General features: G+C 43.2%; 1 protein-coding gene across 5 annotated transcripts in view; it reads left to right on the top strand.

Annotated features, from left to right (window-relative positions):
* Nucleotides 1-21738, top strand: part of LOC115105142 (RNA-binding protein 33-like) — a 46343-nt gene extending 24605 nt beyond the window's left edge. For 2 of the 5 annotated variants that reach the window (XM_029626790.2, XM_029626789.2), the window contains exons 11-19: nt 2500-2626; nt 4603-4970; nt 5836-6129; nt 6365-6667; nt 7496-8134; nt 15405-15572; nt 16452-16721; nt 16887-16975; nt 17118-21738. In XM_029626790.2, coding sequence (XP_029482650.2) covers nt 2500-2626; nt 4603-4970; nt 5836-6129; nt 6365-6667; nt 7496-8134; nt 15405-15572; nt 16452-16721; nt 16887-16975; nt 17118-17166 — 2307 coding nt within the window. In that variant the 3' untranslated portion in view covers nt 17167-21738. The remainder of the gene's footprint in view (nt 1-2499; nt 2627-4602; nt 4971-5835; nt 6130-6364; nt 6668-7495; nt 8135-15404; nt 15573-16451; nt 16722-16886; nt 16976-17117) is intronic. The other 3 variants (XM_029626794.2, XM_029626791.2, XM_029626792.2) reach the window with 3 other exon arrangements.
* Nucleotides 21739-26414: the final 4676 nt, after the last annotated feature.

Genomic DNA, 26414 nt, shown 5'->3' with positions numbered 1-26414 from the left:
TGTTAAACAAATCAAAATATATTTTAGATTCTTCAAAGTAGCCACCCTTTGTCTTGATGACAGCTTTGCACACTCTTGGCATTCTCTCAACCAGCTTCATGAGGTAGTCACCTGGAAGGCATTTCAATGAATAGGTGTGCCTTGTTAAAAGTTCATTTGTGGAATTTCTTTCATTCTTAATGTGTTTGAGCCAAACAGTTGTGTTGTGACAAGGTAGGGGTGGTAAGGACTGGGGGTCTCCGAGGAGAGGTTTGAGAACCACTGATGTAGAGAACAGGGTGTCAAGCTAATTGATGCCCAGGCATCAGGTGGCACTGGTGCTGACTGACACCTTCTCGGGAAGAGCGTTTTATATGGATTAATGCAAATCAGACATTGACAAATGGCTGCATCCAATTGCATTTGGCGAAAGGTGTACTTATAAACCTTGTTAACAAAAGAGCCAGGATCTCGCGTTTAGAGTCTTGAGTACAATTTTGGCGTTTTTCAAACAACAATCGTCCTCGTCTCCTTTCCTGTCTGTGATTGTGGTGTACGTTGATAGCAGAGAGGCTCCAGTGTGTAGCAGAGCTGTTTTTCACAATTATCAGAGTTGGAGGTAGAGGCTGGGCTGATGCCTAGCATAGTGTTGGATTCCCCAGCTGTCATTCACATTTAGGCTGCTGTTGCCAGGGACACCATTTGAAATGCAGGTGACAAAACACCCAGCAACATCCATTTACCACTGGGCAGCAGATTATGGATCATTATCATACATTACCCCCCCAATATGTAATATCATTCTATAAAACATTTGGAAAATGTATTATGAAATATTAATCTGAGGTTCCAATTAAGAGCTAATTAGGGGCTATGGCGATAGAAACTGCTAGTCAAGAATACATTTTTAGGTTTGTAATTTGGCCCAAATGTACATTTCTTGAGTCTAGCATAAAATATTATCCAGCATATCAAGGGACTGGTGGTTAAAATATAATATATTTTGCCATTTGTTCCAAATGTGAATATGTTGTAATATCATCAGGTTAGATATTGAAAATATAAAAGTAGCCTAGGTTCCACATTGTCCAAGCTACAAAGATGACATCAAAAGGTGACATTGAAGTCACATCAGGGCAAATTTCTTTCTGATGGTGGAGGCACTTGTCTAACATATCTTTTAGTCTCATTGGTCAACAGTACCATTGTCCTTTACATATGAAATTCCTCCATAAACAGTGGCAACAATGTGAAATTTGTACAAGACAATATGTCCAAAGAGGGACCGACCAAAACAAATGCCACTTCTAATCCTCTTCATTTCCATTTCTCAGTGAATGGTTTGACATATGACCCGGTCCATTGTATGACGTTTGTTTTAGCTAGCCCTCCTCTTTCCGAGAGGGATATCTGCAGCATCAGTTACACATTGAGCACCTCTCAGCCTGTTTATCAAGGATTAGCACTCAGTGCGGATGAGCCGCGTTATCAAATTCATACAAATTTCCAGAGGTATTATGTAGGCAACCGAGTCTCCATTGTGCAAACGGGACTGACCTTTGGAACAGAGCGATAATGTCCAAACTAACAATATGATCCGCTCCCTCTCGTCCTCTGCTTCGTTAAGCCCCGTTGATTAACTTTCTGTTAAGCAACTTTGGCGACTCTCTCTCCCTTCCAGCACTCAAAACGCTCCTCTATCCATTTCTAAATGCCGGCAGTCTACCGGCGAATCAAGGTGGATTAAGCCTAGATAGCGTTTTAAGTAATTTACAAAGGGGCGAGGAGGATGGAGGCCTAAGCAACCCAGTTGTGGAATTGCCACGTTTTGAGTTGAAGGTGAATTTTTCAACAGAGACGGATGTTTAAGCGAATAAAGGAGAGACCGGCTATGGGAGGGGGGGGGGGGATCTTATTCCGAGGAGGGATTATGGGATCGTTATCTGCTGCTTTTCCTTGAAGGTAGACTAGACGGAGCACTGTGGGGGGATTTTGTGCTGTGTGGAAAGCTGTTGTACATACACAATGGGGAGATGAAACAAAGAAATTAGCACTGATCTAACACAAGCCCAATATGCTTTGCCGTCCATGTTCCCGAAACGCGAGCAGGTCCCGTCAACAAAGTTCTATGTAGGCTTTAGTGCAGGTTTACCAGAGATCCATTGTGTTATACGATTGTTTACGATTTTATTTGCCGTTTCTCAAATTAATGTTTTCCTGGCCAAGATGGCAGATTTTTTTGTCATGATGCTTAGGATGCCAATGAACACTAGTGAATTTAGAGGTTTACTCTCACTTATTCTCAATGGTATTTCTCACAAAATGGCGTAAACATTGATACATTTTACCCAAGTCAACATCGTGCCTAATGAGAATCAATTCCGAGCACTCGCTCCCTTTGTAGTATAATATTGTTACCCGAAATGCACCCTTTTCATTAGTTTTAATTAGTTTGTGATTACTGTGGTTCCCAATGTGGAATTCAATGTATGAGTGTGTGTGCACCTCTCCCCCTCACAGGGATCAGGGGACTTCCAGCAGCAGCACATGCCTGGTAATTTTGGCCAGAGGCCCCCGCATCACATGGAGCCCTGGAGGAACCAGCCTCCCCCCGCCCCCCAGGACAGAGAGCCCTTCTTTATCGGGGGTAAGACCACAGCCTGCATCTCAAATGGCACCCTTTTTTCCTATTTAGTGCACTACTCTTGTCCCAAATGTCACCCTATTCCCTATATAGTGAATTACTTTTGACCAGGACCCGCTCGCCATAAGTAGTGCGCTATATAGGTAACAAGGTGCCATTTGGGATGCAAACCTCCTCACCTAGACACACACACCTAGCTCGCCCACCCACGCGTCCTTCCCTGCCTTTAAGGGGTTAAATCGTCTCTCTTAGCATATCTAAGCCTTCTGGGCATTAACCCCTAGCAGTATACCTTCAGGGTACGCTGCGAGCGTAATTGCAGAGTTCCATTAACTAAATTCATGTTATACAGTGCCTTCAGAATGTATTCACATCCTTTGACTTTTTCCACATTTTGTTGTGTTACAAAGTGGGATTAAAATGAATTTAATTGGATTTTTTTTGTCAACGACCTACACAAAATACTCTAATGTAAAAGTGGAAGAATAATGGGTACTTTTCTAAAAAAGTACTAATACTGTATATCTTGATTAGATGAATAAGCATTCAACCCCCTGAGTCAATACATGTTAGAATCAACTTTGGCAGCGATTACAGATGTGAGTACATTTTTTTATTTGTTCTTCAAGCTCTGTCAAATTGGTTGTTGATCATTGCTAGACAACCATTTTCAGGTATTGCCATAGATTTTCAACCAGATTTAAGTCAGGAACAATCACTGTGGAAAGCAGACTGAACCAGGTTTTCCTCTGGGATTTTGCCTATGCTTAGCTCCATTCCGTTTCTTCTTTATCCTGAAAAACTGCCCAGTCCTTAACGATTACAAGCATACCCATAACATGATGCAGCCATCACTATGCTTGAAAATATGGAGTGTGGTAGTCAGTATTGGATTTGCCCCAAACATAACACTTTGTATTCAGGACAAAAAGTGAATTACTTTGCCACATTTTTTGCAGAATTACTTTAGTGCCTTGTTGCAAACAGGATGCATGTTTTGGACTATTTCTATTCTGTACAGGCTTCCTTCTTTTCACTGTCACTTAGGTTAATATTGTGGAGTAACTACAATGTTGTTGATCCATCCTAAGTGTTCTCCTATCACAGCCATTATACTCTCTAACTGTTTTATAGTCACCATTGGCCCATTGGTGAATTCCCTGAGCAGTTTCCTTACTCTCCAGCAACTGAGTTAGGAAGGACACCTGTATCTCACCATGCTCAAAGGGATATTCAATGTCAGATTTTGTTCCCCATCTACCAATAGGTCCCCTTCCTTGTGAGGCATTGGAAAACCTCTCTGGTCTTTGTGGTTGAATCTATGTTTGAAATTCACTGCTTGACTGAGGGACCTAATTGTATGTGTGGGGTACAGATATGAGGTAGTCATTCAAAAAACATGTTAAACACCATTATTGCACACAGTCAGTCTTTGCAACTTATTGTGTGCAATCTTATTTAGGCTTGCCATTACAAAGGCGTTTAATACATATGGACTCAAGACACTTCAGCTTTTAATTTTTAATTCATTTGTAGAAATCCCGAAAATCATAATTCCACTTTGACATTATGGGGTATTCTGTGTAGGCCAGGTTCTCAATTTAATACATGTTCTATTCAGGCTATAACACAACAACATGTGGAATAAGTCAAGGGGTGTGAATACTTTCTGAAGGCAACTGTATGCATGTGCACCGACATGCTTTCGAATGAGTCGGGGCTCCTAATATACAAGCGTATCACACATTTTCTAAATCACTGCTTATGTGGAATGAAATATTGGTGTTGTGTTATTTTCTGTTGATAGAGATGTAGGCCTATGTGTGCTGCTTCCCTCAGCCTTAGTCCATGCAGCCAAGACTCGAGGCAGTCGCTGTCTGATGTATTAAAAGTGAGTGGGAAATGTGGCGACGCAGCAAACAACTTGACGTCTCTGTTGTGGATTTTTCCTCCCTCCTACTTCCCCTCCTGTTCTATAGACCCAGGGCGGTTCCCTGGGCAACAGCAGCACATGTTCGAGCACCAGAACCCTGGCTTACTCATAAACAGTAACAACCATCAGATCCCCAGCCAGGGCCACATGGCCTTCAACCAGCCAGGCCTAGGAGGGTTCAACCAGCCAGGCCAGGGTCCAGGGGGCCAGCTAGGGCTGTTCCAGAGAGAGCCCCCCAGACCCAACCTGCCTCCCCAGGGCCACCAGGGCATGGCCAGCCTGACGGGGCTCGGTGGACCCCCCAACACCAGGCCCTTCATGGGCCACATTCAGCCCGGGTTTCAGCAGCAGCAGGTGCCCCCCGGGCCCTTCCCCCTGCAGCAGCTCCAGTTTGGGATGCAGGTACGGATGAGAGTAAGTGAATCTTCTACCAATGAACGTGTGTGGCGGTGGCCTGCGCTTTGCCTGTGCAAGGTGGAGTGGAATGATTCAGGGATTGGTCCACAACTGGGTATGTGTTGTCTATTGCTGAAGTATTTACTGGGCATAGATGGAAATCACTTCAGTTTATATTGTATACTATGGGTTTTTACAAGCTTCTTCACAATTAGTGATTATGGGGTTGCAGGTGGTTAGAGCGTTGGGCCAGTAACCGAAAGGTTGCTAGATCGAATCCCCGAGCTGACAAGGTAAAAATCTGTCGTTCTGCCCCTGAACAAGGCAGTTAACCCACTGTTCCTAGGCCGTCATTGTAAATAAGAATTTGTTCTTAACTGACTAGCCTAGTTAAATAAAGGTTCAATAAAGAAATAAAATAATTATACAATACCTGTTGGGATACATATCAAATGTGAAATATGGTCCTTATTCTAAATTCATGAATTTCGTACCGTTCTTACTCGGTTATAAAAATATTGGAACCGCTTGTTGAATATTCCCTGTTCAGTGAAAAAGTCATTAAAACAGCTAATAATTCTCAGAGAGACCTTCCCATGCGGTATGAATGGTGAGGCGCAGACAAGAGTGCCCTCTAGTGTACGGCTCATTGTTCTACCTCTGTTGCCGCGGCTATATGAGGACACCGATTGGAGGTTAATCATATGCATGTAACCATTTCTCCTTACTGAAGCTCCAATCGCCTGCATATGAGAACTTTAGAAGTGTGGCTGATTTATTTTTATTGTTTCAAGTTGTAAGTCAAAACAGTCAATCTTTTACCCTGTCTGTCAGAATCACTCATTCTGCCCGCTTTGTCCTTTTGCGTTGAAATTAAAACTAGGGCTTGATGCAGCACGGCCCTCCCCACTCGCACCTCCAGCATCACGACTTGCCTCTCTCCCATCAACAACAACAGCAGCAGCACCACAGACAGGACCTGTCTCAGCCGCCCCCCCACCACCACCCACAGCACCAGCTCCACCCCAACGAGCAGCGGCAAGGCCCCATGATGCACCACGGCGGTGGGCAGGGCCAGTCCCTCTTTCACCAGATGCAGCAGCACGGCAGCCCCAGACAGACGCACCCTGGCGGACCCCACCCACAGCAACGGAACGCCCCCATCAGGCCCCGTATGGTGAGCAGCTACTATCGGTCGTAGGACTATTTGGATTCATGACACGTTCCAACTGATTTCGAAGGAATCAATGTGCTTTGCTTTCAATAAAAAAAACAATGTGCACAGAAGAAGAAAAATCACATTGGTTATATAGATATATCAAGCTAATGTCAGTTCGGAAGTGGCTAGTGATTTTAGAACATGATTGTGATCAAAACACTAACAAAATATAAATCCCCCCCCACTTCCACAGAACCCTCCTGCACTGAAAGTCCTTCCCCAGCGCAACAGCAACCTCCGCGAGCTCCCCGTGGCACCTGGCAACCAAAACATGAACAATGTCCGCCCCGCCTCGGCGCCCAACGTCAGGCCCGTTGCCAGGGCAATGCAGGCGGGGGTGCGACCGAGCCTGAACGCTTGGCCGGTCCCCGGCGGTGGCAGAGGGAGAGCCCAGCCTACTGCTGCCAACAAGGCTGCAGCACAGCTACCTGGACCACCTGAAAGAACGGTGGTTCGCAGGGATTCCACAGGCACTCAGCCAAACATAGCAGTACAGGTCAGTCCTGCACCACATGTTTGTTTCCCCGTTTTGGCCATGACCTCAACACCGTTTTGTTTAGACACTACTTTTGTGTGCGCCCCAAACGGCGCCCTATTCCCTACATAGTGTAAATAAGGCTCTGGTCAAAAGTGGTGCACTATGTAGGGAATTAGGCTGCCATTTGGGACGCACACAAAAGTAGTGTCTAAATAAAACGGCATTGAGGTCATTGCCAAAACGGGGAAACAAAGGCAAACGGCTTGGATTCTCATGTGTGACTCAGTATAGTTGAGAAAGTGGCTTCTTCAGTTTCACCAATCATTTTGTATTTTTTTACCATCACATTTAAGACGTGGCGATAATTTGAGAATTTTGACACATTGTGCCTGTAAAATTCAGTAACCTGACATATTAAGCCGTGCTAAGCCCGCCGTGTTCAGTTAGATGGGGCAGTGAATGCTATTCTGTTTATTAATGGCCCGATCATAAGGTTATAAATTAGTTGAGACTCGTTCACCGGGGAGTCCATTGGAAACGGGATCAATATCATAGTGTATTTCTCTGGGGTATCGCTTCTCATTACTGCTGTGAATGTCACACCAATTTAGACGGTTCCAGTGGTAGTCACTGCAGCTCTGTGACTGCACCCTATTCCCTATAGTGCACCCGCGCTAGTCGAAAGTAGTGCACTATAAAGGGAATAGGTTGAGGGGCACTGTGTGCCCATAGGACTTTGGTCAAAAGTAGTGCACTATATAGGGAATAGCGTGCCAGTGGGGATGCTACCCATGTTACTAGCTCATGGTGAGTGTGATGTTTCTCATAGTGTTTGGTTGGTTGCAGGATCCTGATGAGGACGAAGAGACGCGGCAATACCGTCTGAAGATCGAGGAGCAGAAGCGACTCCGGGAGGAGATCCTGAAGAGGAAGGAGATGAGGAGGCAGATGCAAGCCGGCGTTCGCAAGAAGGAGCTTCTGGAGCGCATCAACGGCCAGGGTGACCCACCACAACAACAGCAGCAGAGGCAGTTTCCACCTAAACCCCAACAGCCCCAGCAAGGTTCTACTGCCTTCCCTCCTAACTGCACTCCACCGACGCCCCCCGCGCTTCGCCAGAACGTGAAGACCCGCCTGCAGATGACCAAGGGCCCGGGTCAGCAAGCCCCAGTGCCAGGCTGGCAGGGGGGCCAACAGGGGCAGAACACGGGCCCCGGTTCCAACCCTACCCAGCAGGCCCAGCAACAAAATCAGCAGCAGAGGAGGAATGTTACCCAACTGAACCCTATCAGACCACGGGGACCCACTGCCCTGGGGAACATGCCCATGCAGGGAGCCCTGATGGCAGGTCTGAGTCCAGGTCAGGCCCAGGCTCTGGGGCCTAAGTCAGGGGTGAAGAGAACTGTGATGCAGCGAGCCAATAGTGGAGACAGAGCGGGGCCACACATCCCACAGAAAGTTAGAGTTGTCAAGCTTCTAGGAGGGGTGAGTGTCTGGTTTGCTCATTTGTTTTTAGACTTGACAAATATAGGATTGCAAAATTCTCTGAGATTCATGGAATCAGGAGGGAAATCTGAAATCCTTTAACAAGGATATCTGGAAAACATGGACATTTGGAAAAATGTACTGGAATTTTACAACCTTAGACAAACGGTATCTTTATTGTTTGGTTAGTGCCTTTTGTCCCTCCACCCTCCATCTTTGTTCCCTTGAATTCAACTCAAGAATTTCCAGATACTTTTAAATGTCACTCACTCCCTAGGAGGAACTCATTTTTTGTAACCTATTCGGAATGACATATCTCTGTCGGTTTCATTTTGGCAAAATGGATCCAACGTGTCTGATTCCCTTTGTTTGAGTGGTGGTATTGAGGATTAGGTGCTTCCACACCAATCTTACCTTTTAAACAATGAAAGGCGCCAGTCAATAAACTGTCTGGCATTCATCTGACATTTATCGCATTTATTTGGTAGCGACACCAGTCCACTGCCCTCAAAGGTTGGTGTCTGTCCTTTTAAAGGCAAAAAGATAAAGACAAGGGTACTTGGAAGTGTAAAACAGAAAAGAGCGTTATAAGCCAACTGTGTGTCCCCGATTCAATCCCTCCTTTGTCAGTGTCGATCATTTTATTCTCATTTGATCAAGTCACTGCCGCCGCCTTAATTATGAATTCATCTCGTTTGTAAACTGGAAATGGCTTTGTGTTCAAACATTCATATTTGTTGTTGAGGCCTTTGTGAGATGTGATGGTATTTTGGAGTAAGCTGCGTTGCCGCCATCCCAGAGGATAAGGCTGAATCGCAGGCTCTCTCTCTCTCTCTCTCTCTCTCTCTGCTGCCTTAGATTAAGATAACTGGGTGTCAGCCGCGTTAATAGAAACCTGTGCCGAGTTATCTGAAGTGCCGCATCTCAGAGGGAGAACGAGAGAGAGGGAGGGAGCCCATAGCTGTGCTGAAAAGCAGATTCTCCTGATGCTCTCTCTTCCACATTGTTCCGCTGTCATCGACGGCAGCCTGACGATGTTCTTTCCCTCGCTCTCTCCTTCTCTCTCCCTCCCTCTCGCGCTCTCCATCAGCCATCTCTCAGGTGTGTGAGCTATAGAAACGTCAACCGTCAACCCCCGACACGTGGCAATTAATCTTCCTTTAACAGGGCGGCTCTGCGCCATAATACCTGTGTGTAAAAAAGAGTCACCACTTTTGAGGGATTTGGATTTGTATAGCTTAGGCAGTGCAGATAAGGGGGAAATTAAATTTTCATCAGACAGAACAGGGCCCTACAATGCAACACGCGGCACAAAAGCAAGTGGGGTGGGGAGTAGAGGGGGAGGGGTAAAGGGACAGGGAACATGTCACTCGGTTGTAATGCAGCTTAGCATCTGATGGGTGCAATCAGCAGCTGTAGATTTCTATAGGAGGATTAATCCATTTGCTGGGGGGGGGAGCAAGAGACGGGTCAGTCATATATATCACTGCTGTCTTTCTCTCCACCGTTCTCTCCCTCCCCGGTATTGATCTGTCACATTTAGAATAAGAGAGGAGACGATTTAGAATAAGAGAGGAGACGAGAGACGACCTTTCAGCTGTGTCAGCCTGTGCGTGTTTGTGTGTCGTGTGTGTATAAGCATGGTAATCGTAGGCTGCACAGCCCCAGCTATCTGTAACTCTATTTAATAACGAGTGTGTCCATCCACCATTCCGTGTTGTATCCATTCACAGCATGAGGCCCACACTGCTCCACCTCAAAGCTAATGTCTTCATGGGTATTGTGAGGTGTGAACGGGGAAGCCAGACTCGCTTCAAACATTGCTTTGGCGGTCCATTTTGGCAGGATCTTTTTCAACCATTCTGGAATCCGTGATCAGTCTGTGTTCTCTGCATCGCCGGGCACTTGTGTTGATTTCAAGGACTTAGGACTCCAGTCGGACAATACACTGTATAACTGTGTGTTAAAACCAAGAAATGTGTGGAAAGGCAATCGATCAGAGGGTATATGTCCGAAATGGCAACCTATTCCCTACAAAGTGTACAACTTCTGACCAGAGCCCCCTATGGGTAGTGCACTACAGTCAAAAGGAGTGCAGTGCCTTCACAAAGTATTCATACCACTTGACTTATTCCACATTTTGTTGTGTTTCAGCCTGAATTCAAAATGGATGATATATAATTGTTGTTCACCCATCTACACACAATACCCCATAATGACAAAGTAAAAACATTACATTTTAGAAAATGTATTGATATTGGAATACAGATTTATATAATTTACTGAAGTATTCACACCCCCAAGTCTATGCTTTATAGAAGCACCTTTGGCAGCGATAACAGCTGTGAGTCTCTATAAGTGAGTCTCTAAGAGCTTTCCACACTTGGATTGTGCAACATTTGCCCATTATTATTTTCAAAATTCTTCAAGCTCTCTCATTTGTTGTTGATCATTGCTAGACAACCATTTTCAGGTCTTGCCATAGATTTTCAAGTAGATTTAAGTCAAAGCCACTCAGGAACTTTCACTATCTTCTTGGTATGCAACTCCAGTGTAAGTGTGGCCTTGTGTTTTAGGTTATTGTCCTGCTGAAAGGTAAATTCGTCTCCCAGTGTCTGGTGGAAAGCAGACTGAACCAGGTTTTCCTCTAGGATTTTGCCTATGCTTAACTCTTTTTTTTTCATCCTGAAAAACTTTCCAGTCCTTAAAGATTACAAGCATAACCATAACATGATGCAGCCACCCATATGCTTGAAAATATGGAGAGTGATACTCTGGACTTTTATTGGATTTGTCCCAAACATAACACTTTGTTTTCAGGACAAAGCTTTACCACAGTATTACTTTTGTTGCAAACAGGATGCATGTTTTGGAACATGTTTTATTATGTACAGACTTCTTTCTTTTCACACTGTCAGTATTATAGAGTAACTACAATGTTGTTGATCCATCCTCAGTTTCCTTCTATCACAGCCATTAAACTCTGTAACTGTTTTAAAGTCACCATTGGCATCATGGTTAAATCCCTAAGTGGTTTCCTTTCTCTCCGGCAACTCTGTTAGGAAGGACGGCTGTATCTTTGTAGTGACATGGTGTATTGATACACTATCCAAAGTGTAATAAATAACTTCATCATGCTCAAAGAGATATTCAATGTCTGTATTTTGCCCATCTACCAATAGGTGCCCTTCTTAGCCAACCATAGCAAAACCTCCCTGGTCTACAGAGATGAGGTAGTCACAAAAAAATCATGTTGACCCTTGGCCTGCAATTTCCGCGCCCCTACAGAAATCTAACATGATAACAAAACATTATTATCAAAATCCGTCTGTTTAAGCCAAAGATAACTGATTTTTCAATCCACCGCATTTCAATCCACCGCATCCGCCGATATTGCATTTCCACATCTGCGGTGAAAGGTGGCAGAGCTAGAGCGGTGTTTGTCAGACCATGAGACATCCCGAAAATCGTTCTTCTTACAAAAACATCTGTAACGGTTTGGCCTGCAAACTATTATGACCACTCCTAAGATTTATCATAAGGTCCCTGGTACTCATTTAAAAAATGAATGGAAGTATATATGGAGTTTAGTGTCTAAAATAAAGGGATAAATAAATTATTTCTTTGATCTCTCAGATATACAGTTGAAGTCGGAAGTTTACATACAATTTAGCCAAATACATTTAAACTCAGTGTTTCACAATTCCTGACATTTAATCCTAGTAAATATTCCCCGTTTTATGTCAGTTAGGATCACCACTTTATTTTAAGAATGTGAAATGTCAGAATAATACTAGAGAGAATTATTTATTTCAGCTTTTATTTCTTTCATCACATTCCCAGTGGGTCAGAAGTTTACATACACTAAATTAGTATTTGGTAGCATTGCCTTTAAATTGTTTAACTTGGGTCAAATGTTTCAGGTAGCCTTCCACAAGCTTCCCACAATAAGTTGGGTGAATTTTGGCCCCTTCCTCCTGACAGAGCTGGTGTATATGAGTCAGGTTTGTAGGCCTCCCTGCTCGCACACGCTTTTTCAATTCTACCCACATATTTTCTATAGGATGAGGTCAGGGCTTTGATGTCCACTCCAATACCTCGACTTTGTTGTCCTGAAGCCATTTTGTCACATTTTGTCTTTGGAAGTATGCTTGGGGTCATTGTCCATTTGGAAGACCCATTTGCGGCCAAGCTTTAACTTCCTGACTGATGTCTTTAGATGTTGCTTCAATATATCCACATCATTTTCCTACCTCATGAAGCCATCTATTTTGTGAAGTGCACCAGTCCATCCTGCAGCAAAGCACCTCCACAACATGATGCTGCTACCAATGTGCTTGACGGTTGGGATGGTGTTCTTCGGCTTGCAAGCCTCTCCCTTTTTCCTCCAAACATAACGATGGTCATTATGGCCAAACAGTTCTGTTTTTGTTTCATCAGACCAGAGGACATTTTTCCAAAAAGTACAATCTTTGTACCCATGTGCAGTTGCAAACCGTAGTCTGGCTTTTTTATGTCGGTTTTGGAGCAGTGGCTTCTTCCTTGCTGAGCTGCCTTTCAGGTTATGTTGATATAGGACTCGTTTTTACAGTGGATATAGATACTTTTGTAACTGTTTCCTCCGGCATCTTCACAGGGTCCTTTGCTGTTGTTCTGTGATTGATTTGCACTTTTCGCACCAAAGTACGTTCATCTTTAGGAGACGGAACGCGTCTCCTTCCTGAGCGGTATGACGGCTGAGTGGTCCCATGGTGTTTATACTTGCGTACTATTGTTTGTACAGATGAACGTAGTACCTTCAGGCGTTTGGAAATTGCTCCCAAGGATGAACCAGACTTGCGGAGGTCTCCAATTTATTTTCTGAGGTCTTGGCTGATTTCTTTTGATTTTCTAATGATGTCAAGTAAAGAGGCACTGAGTTTGAAGGTAGGCCTTGAAATATATCAACAGGTACACCTCCAATTGACTCAAATGATGTCAATTAGCCTATCAGAAGCTTCTAAAAGGCCATGACATTATTTTCTGGAGTTTTCCAAGCTGTTTCAAGGCACAGTCAACTTAGTGTATGTAAACTTCTGACCCACTGGAATTGTGATGCAGTGAATTATGAGTGAAATAATCTGTCTGTAAACTATTGTTGAAAAAAATGACTTGTGTTGTATACAGTCTTGGCCAAAAGTTTTGAGAATGACACAAATATTAATTTTCACAACGGTTGCTGCTTCAGTGTCTTTATATATTTTTGTAAGATGTTACTATGGAATATTGAAGTATAATTACAAGCATTTCATAAGTGTCAAAGGCTTTTATTGACAATTACATTAAGTTGATGCAAAGTATCAATATTTGCAGTGTTGACCCTTCTTTTTCAAGACCTCTGCAATCCGCCCTGGCATGCTGTCAGTTAACTTCTGGGCCACATCCTGACTGATGGCAGGCCATTCTTGCATAATCAATGCTTGGAGTTTGTCAGAATATGTAGGGTTTTGTTTGTCCACCCGCCTCTTGAGGATTGACCACAAGTTCTCAATGGGATTAAGGTCTGGGGAGTTTCCTGGCCATGGACCCAAAATATCAATGTTTTGTTCCCCGGGCCACTGAGTTATCACTTTTGCCTTAATGGCAAGGTGCTCCATCATGCTAGAAAAGGCATTGTTCATCACCAAACTGTTCCTGGGTGGTTGGGAGAAGTTGCTCTCGGAGGATGTGTTGGTACCATTCTTTATTCATGGCTGTGTTCTTAGGCAAAATGGTGAGTGAGCCCACTCCCTTGGCTGAGAAGCAACCCCACACATGAATGGTCTCAGGATGCTTTACTGTTGGCATGACACAGGACTGATGGTAGCGCTCACCTTGTCTTCTCCGGACAAGCTTTTTTCTGGATGCCCCAAACAATCAGAAAGGGGATTCATCAGAGAAAATGACTTTACCCCAGTCCTCAGCAGTCCAATCCCTGTACCTTTTGCAGAATATCAGTCAGAATATCAGTCTGTCCCTGATGTCTTCTTTGCTGCCCTTCTTGACACCAGGCCATCCTCCAAAATTCTTTGCCTCACTGTGCATGCAGATGCACTCACACCTGCCTGCTGCCATTCCTGAGCACGCTCTGTATTGGTGGTGCCCCGATCCCGCAGCTGAATCAACTTTAGGAGACGGTCCTGGCACTTGCTGGACTTTCTTGGGCGCCCTGAAGCCTTCTTCACTTCTCCACAATTGAACCACTCTCCTTGAAGTTCTTGATGATCTGGTAAATGGTTGATTTAGGTACAATCTTACTGGCAGCAATATCCTTGCCTGTGAAGCCCTTTTTGTGCAAAGCAATGATGATGGCACGTGTTTCCTTGCAGGTAACCATGGTTGACAGAGGAAGAACAATGATTTCAATTACCACCCTCCTTTTGAAGCTTCCAGTCTGTTATTCAAACTCAATTAGCATGACAGAGTGATCTCCAGCCTTGTCCTCGTCAACACTCACACCTGTGTTAACGAGAGAATCACTGGTCCTTTTGTGGCAGGGCTGAAATGAAGTGGAAATGTTTTTGGGGAATTCAGTTCCTTTGCATGGCAAAGAGGAACTTTGCAATTAATTGTAATTCATCTGATCACTCTTCATAACATTCTGGAGTATATGCAAATTGACATAATACCAACTGAGGCAGCAGACTTTGTGAAAATGTATATTTGTGTCATTCTCAAAAATTTGGGCCACAACTGTACAAAGTAGATGTCCTAGGATACTGACAGACACTTCAGAACAAACTTCTTTTTGATATTATTTGGGACCATATGTTACTCCATGTATTGAATCTGTTATTCAATGCGTTTCGGTTGGGTAATAGCAGTAGTGCCAAATTCAATGTTTCATCCAATAATTCTTTAATATATTTTTTGTTGATACACTATTATTGCACACAGTGAGTCCATGCAACTTATGTGACTTGTTAAGCACATTTTTACACCTGAACTTATTTAGGCTTGCCATAACAAAGTCGTTGAATACTTACTAACTCAATACATTTTGGCTTTTAATTCTTTATTAATTTGTAAAAATGTCAAAAACATAGTTCCACTTTGACATTATGAGGTATTGGGTGTAGGCCAGTGACAAATGTCAATTGAATCCATTCTAAATTCAGGCTGTAACAACAAAATGCGGAAAAAGGCAAGGGGTATGAATAATTTATGAACGCACTGTATATAGGGAATAGGGTGCAATTTGGGACACAGCCCTGCAATCTATTTATTTTTCCCTGTGCTGTGTGATCTCCAGGGAGCAGATGTGAGTGGTATCAGCGCCCCCATCCAGCAGCAGGCCACCAGGCCAGCCCCCCATCTCCGCCAGGGCCCAGTGAGGAAGATAACCTTGGCCAACCCCCCCGGAGGACAGCCCATACAGGGCCTGGTCACACAGGGGGACAGAGGGGGCCTGGGCAACAGGGTAGGTTGTTCTCCCTCCTCACACTTAGCCCCATTTCCACCACTACACAAAATACATAAAAAATTTAACATTTCCCAAATGGCACCCTATTCCCTACATAGTGCATTACTTTTGACCAGAGCCATATGGGGTGCCATTTTGGACAGAACATGCGTTTCCTCTGATGAAATTATACAAAATTGTCTAATACTGTCATATTTGTTAAGGTCGGGTGTTGTGTTTTGGGATAGGAGCGGTACCTAGGTCTTTCATCTTAAATATAAATGTAAGAAATCCTCTGAGCACATGGCTATTCTCACTGTGTTTTTTATACCTCTGGCATTCCCCTGCCATTTAGTAGGTTTACAATTTTGGAGTAGCTCTAGTAATGTGCCAGGCTAGTATGCCAGGTATTGTAATGTTGACAAGCTGAGAGTCGGCGTGACACAGATGCTACACAGCGTCTCCTGGCATCTCTACACGACTGTCAGTAGCCCGCCGTCTCGGCAGACACCCTCAGCTCGGCGACGCTGACCGGGGGGAAGTCAGCCACCATGATGCCTGGCTGGTTCTCTTCTCTGTACTCTGGGGTCTCGCCCTCGATGCAGCAGATGCGCGCAGGCAGCAGCAGTCGTCATGGCTTGACGTTGACGCCGTATGTAGAAATATGATGAGTCAATCGAGAAAAAGCAGCTCGGCAGCCTGGAGGTGTTTGGGGAAATAGAAGGGTGGAAAACCATCCGGTTGTTGAAGTTTCACTCATGCTGAAAAACAGTAGACCCTGGTAGATGTGTCAGACATCTCGTCTCCACTCGGCTGGATACGGAATTAAAACATCAACATGCTTGCATAAGAGGTTCAAGCAGTCCCCCCCTTTGCTTTCCTCCCTGCCTGGTACAGGTGGTTGTCCCTGGGCGTGGCAGAGCCAGAGGAGCAGCGGGGGCCGGAGGAGCGGGTCAGCTGGGGTGTGGGCGTGGCAGAGCCAGAGGGGCAGCGGTGGCAGGAGGAGCGGGTCAGCTGGGGTGTGGGCGCCTGATGCCCACCAGACAGAATCAGCGAGGGGCGGGGACAGGGGACAGCCAGGCCTGCACTGTGTCCATAGACGGCCTGTCTACATCCACCACGGATACGCAGCTCCAAAACCTGCTCAACTCCATCGGCCCCATCCAGGTATGCCCCCCCCCCCCATGTCCCAAACGACACCCTTTTCTCCACATATAGTGTGCTACTTTCAACCAGGGCCCAATATGGATGAGAGAAGCTTGAGATGAGAGTAGCAGCAGCTGCCCTGTTCTAAACGCATGCTCTTCCCTTCTTCTGCTTATTTGGCTGCAGATGTTCAAAATGCTGCCCCATCAGAGGAAAGCTATTGCCAAATTTCACAATCCCCAACATGCCCTGAGTTTCCAAGTCAGCTTCAACAGGTAAATAAACCACTTTGTTTCACTCTCCCTTTTTTAAAACCCACAAATCCTAATGAGGTCATCTCTCTAAAAATAGGGCCTACACCTAACGCCAAATTAGAAAGCTTACTCAACGAGACATCCTCCTTTTGTAACCATACAGGCATATGATAGATTTGTCGCACATTGACGTGTCACTGATTGACGGCTGAAGCGAGCGGTAGAGGGAGGCGGCGAGCGCCCGGTGCGGGGACGTCGAGTCAGATGCTTATTCAACCATGAGGCCCCCGTGTACAGCTCCTTCAGCTCGGTGTAACCACGTCCCTATGGAACACTAACCTACACCGTACCCTCATCCTCCTCACAACAAGCACCCCCAACCGCCTCGCCTGCAGACTGTCTACTGTGGAAATCCTCAGCACAAAGCAGCATGTTTCTTTTTCTCATAGTTGAATTGCTGTCAAGGGGGGGAGGTTCAATGCCAGTTTCATGTGACAATATGTTCATGGTCGCCGAGCTGGTGACGTTCAAACTGTGACAGAAGAAATGTGAGATATGAGAAAAGGTTTGAGTAAAAGGTTTGTGCATCGGGCACTAACGACAACAAGAGGTAGTGGTTGACACTGGATAATGGTTGCTCCCATCCTCGGCTCAGTTGTGAACACCATCGATATCAACAGTTTGAGAGAAGAGTTTTGGAGATCTGCCTGTGTATAGGCTATTGTTTTATGCTGTACCTCAAGATTTTGCTCATTTTCTGAACAGGTGTTTTGGATTCGAGGAAAGCTACTTGAACAAAGCAGGTGTAGAAGAGGAGCGAGGCTTGCCACTACATCATTTTCCTTCTGGCAGTGCCATTTTCCTCCTATAGATGGCAGCATTTGATAATGATTGTGTACACTATGGGGTGGCTTTTTGGGTAGACCCCTTCCTCAAGCGGCGTTTAGTTTCTGGGTAAATGGCACTGCCTAGTGGAGAACATGTAGGAACATGTTAAAGCCATTAATAGAAATTCTGGTCAAATGCAGTTTGAGGGTATGATGATGGGGATGATTCAAACGTACACATGCACCAGGTAATGGTTCCAAGGTTGTTCGAATAGAATCTAGATTGACTGGCCATACAAAATGTAGTAAGATCTTGTTCCTAACATGAAGACTGGATAACGTGGATAATAGTGTCTATACGTTAGGTTTTCTTCTGCACTTTAAAGTTAAATGACGTTCACTGGTAAAGACTGGTTTCATTTTCCTTCTCACTCTGAAAGAGTCCATTTTGGCCGGTAACGTTACTTGATCATTGAGATTTTTATTTAGTCTTTTAATTGGTTAAACACGAATAGGCCCGCCTACATTGGTGCGATCTCGAAATGGGTTTTAGACATTATTTTACTTTTCTGATGCACTCAACATTAGTTTTGTATATCTATTTTTTTTTAGCGTATTCTGATTTCATTGGTACATGTCAGGTTTAGTGGGTGTGCTCCAGAATAAATTATCGTTACAAGTTCTGTTTTAAAGATTTTTGATTGGGATAATGGTCCTTTGGGATAATGATTGAAATGCTGAGTATGGCCGGTAGGCTATAAAACTATGTCAACAATATCTTTCACAGATTGATTGGAAAAATAAAGACCTTATGAAGCTTCCTGATTTTTGCAGGGTACATTTTTGACATTGTAGCAGATTTGTTTGAGTTGCTATAAATTCATATTTATCTGTGTTGGATCACTGATACAATGAATGTTGTTGGCCAATTTATATTCTGAAAACTATTGATATGGCTCATTTAGGAACAGTTGGAAGCCTGGTTTGGTCTGGTTTGCATGACTTTCTGACTAGCTGATATTCATATAGAGCTTTAATCTTATAGTAAACTTCACTTTTGATTTAATGGTAAAACAAGGATACTGGTTTGTTGTTTTTGTGTTTGGCCAGAATTAAAAATGTCGTAGCAGTCTTGACAATCTCATTGTAGTTTAGCATTCTGATAAGAACACCAAGCCGCAAAAGGAAAGAGGACGTTTGAGTTTTTTTTTTTTTTACTTTCCAGAACAAAATTGATTTACAAACTCTTTCTATGCTGAGTGATTATCTAGATTAATGAACACGTACATGCATGCATACATAACGCACACACACACACAGGTCTTTTGATGTCATGAGGATGTTCCCTTCCTTCAGTAGTTAATTTGATTTGGTATTGATCCATTTCAGGTTTACGGAAACCTGGTATCTGGTGCAACAAAGTCCAATTTACTTCTGAAGACAACGTATACATACTCCAGTGTTGCTGGAGGTGTAGTGAAGTTTTTATTTAGAAAATATTGTTGACATTTCCTTGCTTCCGAAAGTGGCAAACCTCGAGTAATAAGAAATGAGAATAGAACAGTCGCAGTGTAATTGCGTTATTTTGTATGTTTTCGTTCAAGTCGTTCAGAGCAATACATTTTCTGCTTCGGAAAGGTGTGGGGGCAACCATTATCAGTGTATTAGTAATGTACATAACACCAAACAAGTAGAACTTTCACCGAATGTTTATCGCTGTTTTGAGTTCTCGTTATGTGCTTTGTTGTATCAAGTTCACTTTTTATATATATCTATATAAAAAAAAAACCTGATGTGTCCAGACTTGAATTATTCTACTAGTGTTTCGTTTGTGTGTTGAACCAAAACTGAAGAGATCCTGGACCCCGTTTCTGTTCGTAGATATTTGAAGACTTTTTTTTAAGGGGAAATAAATAAAATATGGCCTATATATATACCATGAAGATATGGGTATGTGAAGCCGATTTAACTTCTCCATCCCACAACTTTGTCTGTGTGTCTAATGTCTATGTGTCTTGTGCTTTACGATTGAAGCTCAGTTCTGATGCAAGCTGTCATTCATTGTGATCTAATATTTTTCTCAAGGTATTGTTTAGTTTTTATCCCCCTGGTATTGTTTCATGCGTTGACTCCCCTCCCTGTGCTGTGTTTTACCAAATCCTTTAACAATTGCCCGTTGCGCAATGAACCTTGGGATCTAGGTGTATCAGTAAGATGAGGTACTTTTTAAAGTAGGCTACATATTTCCATTACATACCAATTTGGTACAATAATATGCCATTATTTGTGGCAAGAAATCTATTGTAGTCAATTATTTGAGTATACTTATTCATAGTATATATTGAATTACCCTCTTCCCTCCAACACTCAGCACTGATAATTTACAACGTATTTTAAATGCCGATAGTATTAACTGTAAGTCCAGATCTTGTGGTTTTCTGCAAGACGTAGATGGGTACACGATGCTGAGTACAATTTTTAAGTGGTTTTGTTTTGTCGCTGTTCCCCTTTCGTGGTTTCACGTTGACTCAACTGACCTAGTTTTGTTTTGTTCCTTTTGTTTGCTTTTTCTAACTGTATTGAATTTTAATTCTGAATCCTATGGATTTTTTTTAAAAATTAAAAAGTATCGGCTATGCCATTTAAGTCACATTAGTATACGACATAAGTTATGTCTGGTAACGGAGAACAGGTTCATATTGGACCTATTTGTACCTTCTTTCTAAGGTTTTTATTGCCAATGTACTTGCATGAACTTTATGGTGAACGTAATGATTTTTATGTCATCAGGTTTGGAGCACTCCTCTTTAGCGGTTTTAATGTTGACGATTTTTTTTTATTTTTAAAGCTGCACTAATTTAGATTTTAAACGAGATGTGTCTTAGTGATTGACTGATCTGCTCATATTGTCTTATTGTTTTTGCTATTGGTTATTTTTTATTTTTAAAATGTCGATGGTTTTCGCCCTGGAACATCCAGTGAACTGCTATGCTGCTTTACAATGTTACCACGGCCAAAACAAGACAGTTGGGGACGAAGTTCAATCTGAAGTTTAAAAGATCTCGGAACGACTAACATTTTGTTATTCTTCTCAGGTGTTTTGGATGGGATCCAGAAAGCGCTTTGTGTTTTGCAGAACCACGGCTGAGTAACCACTCCTTCTCTCCGTTATAGGTTGGATCCCGCCCACTGACACCTTGCGTCAATGCTAACACTATTTGTTTGATTTGCAGGTCCTGTGAGAACACAATTGACACAATTTTCCTCATCTTGATAATTCTGTCAATTTTGCAGCATTTTTTTGGACCTCAAACACTCGTGGCCAGACTTCTCCGTAATTTCAACCTCTTCCTGTAACCCCCCCACCCCACCTCCAAGGTTGGCGTTGACTCAGTTGAGGTGTGTTGTTATTGTGGTGGTTGTTGCTGCTCTTAACCCTCTGTATCAAGCAGGGGCCTTGCCTGGATTACCTTTGTTTGTTAGCCCAATGGATGGAGGTTAACATCTCTGTGACGACACCCGGGGGTCACAGATCAGACACACTTAAAGCCACTCGCTTCCACTCCACCCAACTCATGCCAGCTATGCTCGGCATTCAAATGTTTGGTTGGATCGTGGAAAAGGTACTACACTGATTTTCTTGTGCGGTGTGCTATTGTCAAGCACTGAAAAAAACGGACTTGAATCGTTGAAAAAAATACCAAAATGTATGTTTCACATTTGTGTTGGAAGACATGTTGAGCCGTCAAGATTGTACAACCCCAAAGTTTGTGATGCAATGTTGTTGTTTAAGAACTTCAGTGTTTGTCCGTGAAATGTTTGCCTGTGATGCGTTTGTACACTGAATATTGACGCAACACGTTGAACAGTTAAATGATTTTTACAAAATATACAAGCTACAATGTACATGGTTGAATAGTTAAGTGGTTCTTACTTAAATAAACACTTTTAAATGTATTTTGTCTTTTGTTTTTCTTGAAATAACTTTCAGATTGAAGACTGTGGGGTGTCTAGAGTGATGAAGATAATCATAATAGTAATAGTATATAGAGCTTACTAGAAGCAGATAAGAAATATGCTAAAGTTATGCTTATAAACATATGTCTATGTTATTACCACTTCTTTTGAAGATTGTGGTCATGTGCTCTTTTGAGGCTCTAGCTTTTTCCAAGTTACTACCAAGCATCTACAGTGTTGCAGAGACACCTAGCGGTTGGTGGAAACATTAGATGCAACCCATCAAAACGGTTTCCACTAACACCTTTAATGGAAACATCCATTTTCAAGCAGCCATAATTCAATCTGCCATTGCGGCAACATAACCCCTATGAAACCAAGTTGTGTTTTCAGAAATGCCGGAACGATTGCTCATGTTTGCAAATGTCACCGATTGTTGAAACTGTTGTTCAAACTGCAGCAGGCAGCAGTCAGACATGAGGCCCACGCAGGGATTAGCGTGCTTTATTTACCTGCTCTGTGGAATGCTTTCACTCTGCAACTTTTGTATCTGCCAGAGACCCAAGGTCAACGCTCTAGAGGAGACGTGCCACTTTGTCCCTCCCAAGTTTCCACCTCACAATATCAACAACAACACATAATGTAGGTGACTCGAGAGAAGGAAGTGAAATTCCTAGTCGTGTTGCAACAGTGTTCAGACTTCAGAAACCTTGCAGTGGCCCTACCTCTTTTTGGAGACTTAAGGAGCATTTACTCTTTACCCCCCCCCCATCCCCCATTTTTATTTTAGTCTTCGTTTGCTCTTACTTTCTGCTCAGTATAAGATGTACAGCATTACACTTCAAATCAAATTTGATCGGTCACATATATACACATTTAGCAGATGTTATTCCGGGTGTAGCAAAGTGTTTGTGTTCCTAGCTCCAACAGTGCAGTAATATCAAACAATACACACATCTAAAAGTAAAATTATGGAATTAAGAAATATATAACTATCAGGAGAAGCAATGTCGGCGTGTCATTGACCATAATACAGTGTGTTTGGAGATTATTCAGACCCCTTGACTTTTTCCACATTTTGTTACGTTACAGCCTTAATGTAAAATAAATGTAATTGTTTTTTCCCCCCACAACAATCTACACACAATACCCAAGAATGACAAATCAAAAACATGTTTTTAGAAATGTTAGCAAATTTATCACAAATTGAAAGCTGATATCACATTTACAGAAGTATTCAGACCCTTTACTCAGTACTTTGTTGCCTTGGGTATTACGCTACAAGCTTGGCACCCCTGTATTTGGGGAGTTTCTCTTTTTTTTCTGCAGATCCTCTCAAGCTCTGTTGGGGAGCGTCGCTGCACAGCTATTTTCAGGTCTCTCCAGAGATGTTTGATCAGGTTGAAGTCCGGGCTCTGGCTGGGCCACTCAAGGACATTCAGAAACTTGTCCCGAAGCCACTCCTGCATTGTCTTGGCTGTGTGCTTAGGGTCTTGGTCCTGTTGGAAGGTGAACCTTCACCCCAGTCTGAGGTCCTGAGCTCTCTGGAGCAGGTTTTCATCAAGGATCTCTCTGTATGTTGCGCTGTTCATCTTTCCCTCGGTCCTGACTAGTCTCCCAGTCCCCGCCACTGAAAAACATCCCCACAGCATGATGCTACCACCACCATGGGATGGTGCCAGGTTTCCTCCAGACATGATGCTTGGCACTCAGGCCAAAGAGTTCAATCTTGTTTTCATCAGACAAGAGAATCTTGTTTCTCATGGTCTGAGAGTCCTTTAGGTGACTTTTGGCAAACTCCCAAGTGGGCTGTCATGTGTCTTTTGCTGAGTAGTGCCTTCTTTCTGGCCACTCTAACATAAAGGCCTGATTGGTGGAGTGCTGCAGAGATGGTTGTCCTTCTGGAAGGTTCTCCCATCTCCACAGAGGTTTCTTGGTCACCTGCCTGACCAAGGCCCTTCTCCCCCGATTGCTCAGTTTGGCCAGGTAGCAAGTTCTAGGAAGAGTCTAGGTGGTTCCAAACTTCTTCCATTTAAGAATGATGGAGGCCACTGTGTTCTTGGATACCTTCAATGCTGCAGAAATGTTTTGGTACCTTTCCGCAGATCTGTTCCTCGACACAACCCTGTCTCTGAGCTTTACAGACAATTTGGACAGGTGGACTCCAATCAAGTTGTAAAACATCTCAAGGAGGATCAATGGAAACAGGATGCACCTGAGCTCAATTTCGAGTCTCATAGCAAAGGGTCTGAATACTTAATGTAAATAAGGTATTTGTTTTTTTATGTTTTATAAATTTGCAAAAATGTATAACCTGTTTTCACTTTGTCATCACGGGGTATTGTGTGTGTATTGATGAGGAAAACATTTAATTGAATCCATTTTAGAATAACGCTGTAACGTTAAAAACAAATGTGGAAAAGGGGAATCATGTGGCTATATACAGTGGAGCAAAAAAGTATTTAGTCAGCCACCAATTGTGCAAGTTCTCCCACTTAAAAAGATGAGGCCTGTAATTTTCATCATAGGTACACTTCAACTATGACAGACAAAATGAGAGAAAAAATCCAGAAAATCACATTGTAGGATTTTTAATGAATTTATTTGCAAATTATGGTGGAAAATAAGTATTTGGTCACCTACAAACAAGCAAGATTTCTGGCTCTCACAGACCTGTAACTTCTTCTTTGAGAGGCTCATCTGTCCTCCACTCGTTACCTGTATTAATGGCACCTGTTTGAACTTGTTATCAGTATAAAAGACACCTGTCCACAACCTCAAACAGTCACACTCCAAACTCCACTATGGCCAAGACCAAAGAGCTGTCAAAGGACACCAGAAACAAAATTGTAGACCTGCCTGCACCAGGCTGGGAAGACTGAATCTGCAATAGGTAAGCAGCTTGGTTTGAAGAAATCAACTGTGGGAGCAATTATTAGGAAATGGAAGACATACAAGACCACTGATAATCTCCCTCGATCTGGGGCTCCACGCAAGAGCTCACCCCGTGGGGTCAAAATGATCACAAGAATGGTGAGCAAAAATCCCAGAACCACACGGGGGGACCTAGTGAATGACCTGCAGAGAGCTGGGACCAAAGTAACAAAGCCTACCATCAGTAACACACTACGCCGCCAGGGAATCAAATCCTGCAGTGCCAGACGTGTCCCCCCGCTTAAGCCAGTACATTTCCAGGCCCGTCTGAAGTTTGCTAGAGAGCATTTGGATGATCCAGAAGAAGATTGGGAGAATGTCATATGGTCAGATGAAACCAAAATAGAACTTTTTGGTAAAAACTCAACTCGTCGTGTTTGGAGGACAAAGAATGCTGAGTTGCATCCAAAGATCACCATACCTACTGTGAAGCATGGGGGTGGAAACATCATGCCTTGGGGCTGTTTTTCTGCAAAGGGACCAGGACGACTGATCCGTGTAAAGGAAAGAATGAATGGGGCCATGTATCGTGAAATTTTGAGTGAAAACCTCCTTCCATCAGCAAGGGCATTGAAGATGAAACGTGGCTGGGTCTTTCTGCATGACAATGATCCCAAACACACCGCCCGGGCAACGAAGGAGTGGCTTCGTAAGAAGCATTTCAAGGTCCTAGAGTGGCCTAGTCAGTCTCCAGATCTCAACCCCATAGAAAATCTTTGGAGGGAGTTGAAGTCCGTGTTGCCCAGCAACAGCCCCAAAACATCACTGCTCTAGAGGAGATCTGCATGGAGGAATGGGTCAAAATACCAGCAACAGTGTGTGAAAACCTTGTGAAGACTTACAGAAAACATTTGACCTCTGTCATTGCCAACAAAGTGTATATAACAAAGTATTGAGATAAACTTTTGTTATTGACCAAATACTTATTTTCCACCATAATTTGCAAATAAATTAATTTTAAAATCCTACAATGTGATTTTCTTGATTTTTTTTTTCTCATTTTGTCTGTCATAGTTGAAGTGTACCTATGATGAAAATTACAGGCCTCTCATCTTTTTAAGTGGGAGAACTTGCACAATTGGTGGCTGACTAAATACTTTTTTGCCCCACTGTATACCTTTTTATTAGCGTTGATTCAGGTTAATATGCCTACCGCACTTTATTCAAGAGGATTTGATACCTCATTTTAGTATTAGTGATCAGCCTCTGAAAGTCATCATTTATTTTATGTTACATTTCGGTTAAACACTTTATATAAAGGGGGTATACATAGCACCTATATCAACCACCTTTGATTGTTACAGTATTAAGTATCATTCATAACACATGAATTCAACATAACTCATAAGTCCCCTCAAATAAAACGTTATTCATCCATTTAACAACTGAAATGTGTATTCTTAGTGTCACAGTACCCAACCTCCTGACACACTTCACATAACCAGTTAGGAGCAGCACATGGTCAGCCTTAAAGGGGTACTTCGGGATTTTGTCAATAATGCCCTTTATCTACTTCCCCAGAATCCGATGAACTCATTGATACCATTTTTATGTCTCTTGGGTGCAGTTTTAAGGAAGTCGCTAACTAGCGTTAGCGCAATGACTGAAAGACTATGGTATATACCAGAATGCCCGCAGTTACCATAGACTTCCAGTCAATGCACTAACATTAGTTAGCAACTTCCTTCAAACTGCACGCAGACATGAAAATGGTATCCACGAGTTCATCTGACTCTGGAGAT

Source organism: Oncorhynchus nerka, linkage group LG22 (assembly GCF_034236695.1).
Source record: "Oncorhynchus nerka isolate Pitt River linkage group LG22, Oner_Uvic_2.0, whole genome shotgun sequence".
Classification (NCBI taxonomy): domain Eukaryota; kingdom Metazoa; phylum Chordata; class Actinopteri; order Salmoniformes; family Salmonidae; genus Oncorhynchus; species Oncorhynchus nerka.
The sequence above is the reverse complement of the archived record's forward strand: the minus strand, read 5'-3'. Positions and strand labels throughout refer to the sequence as shown.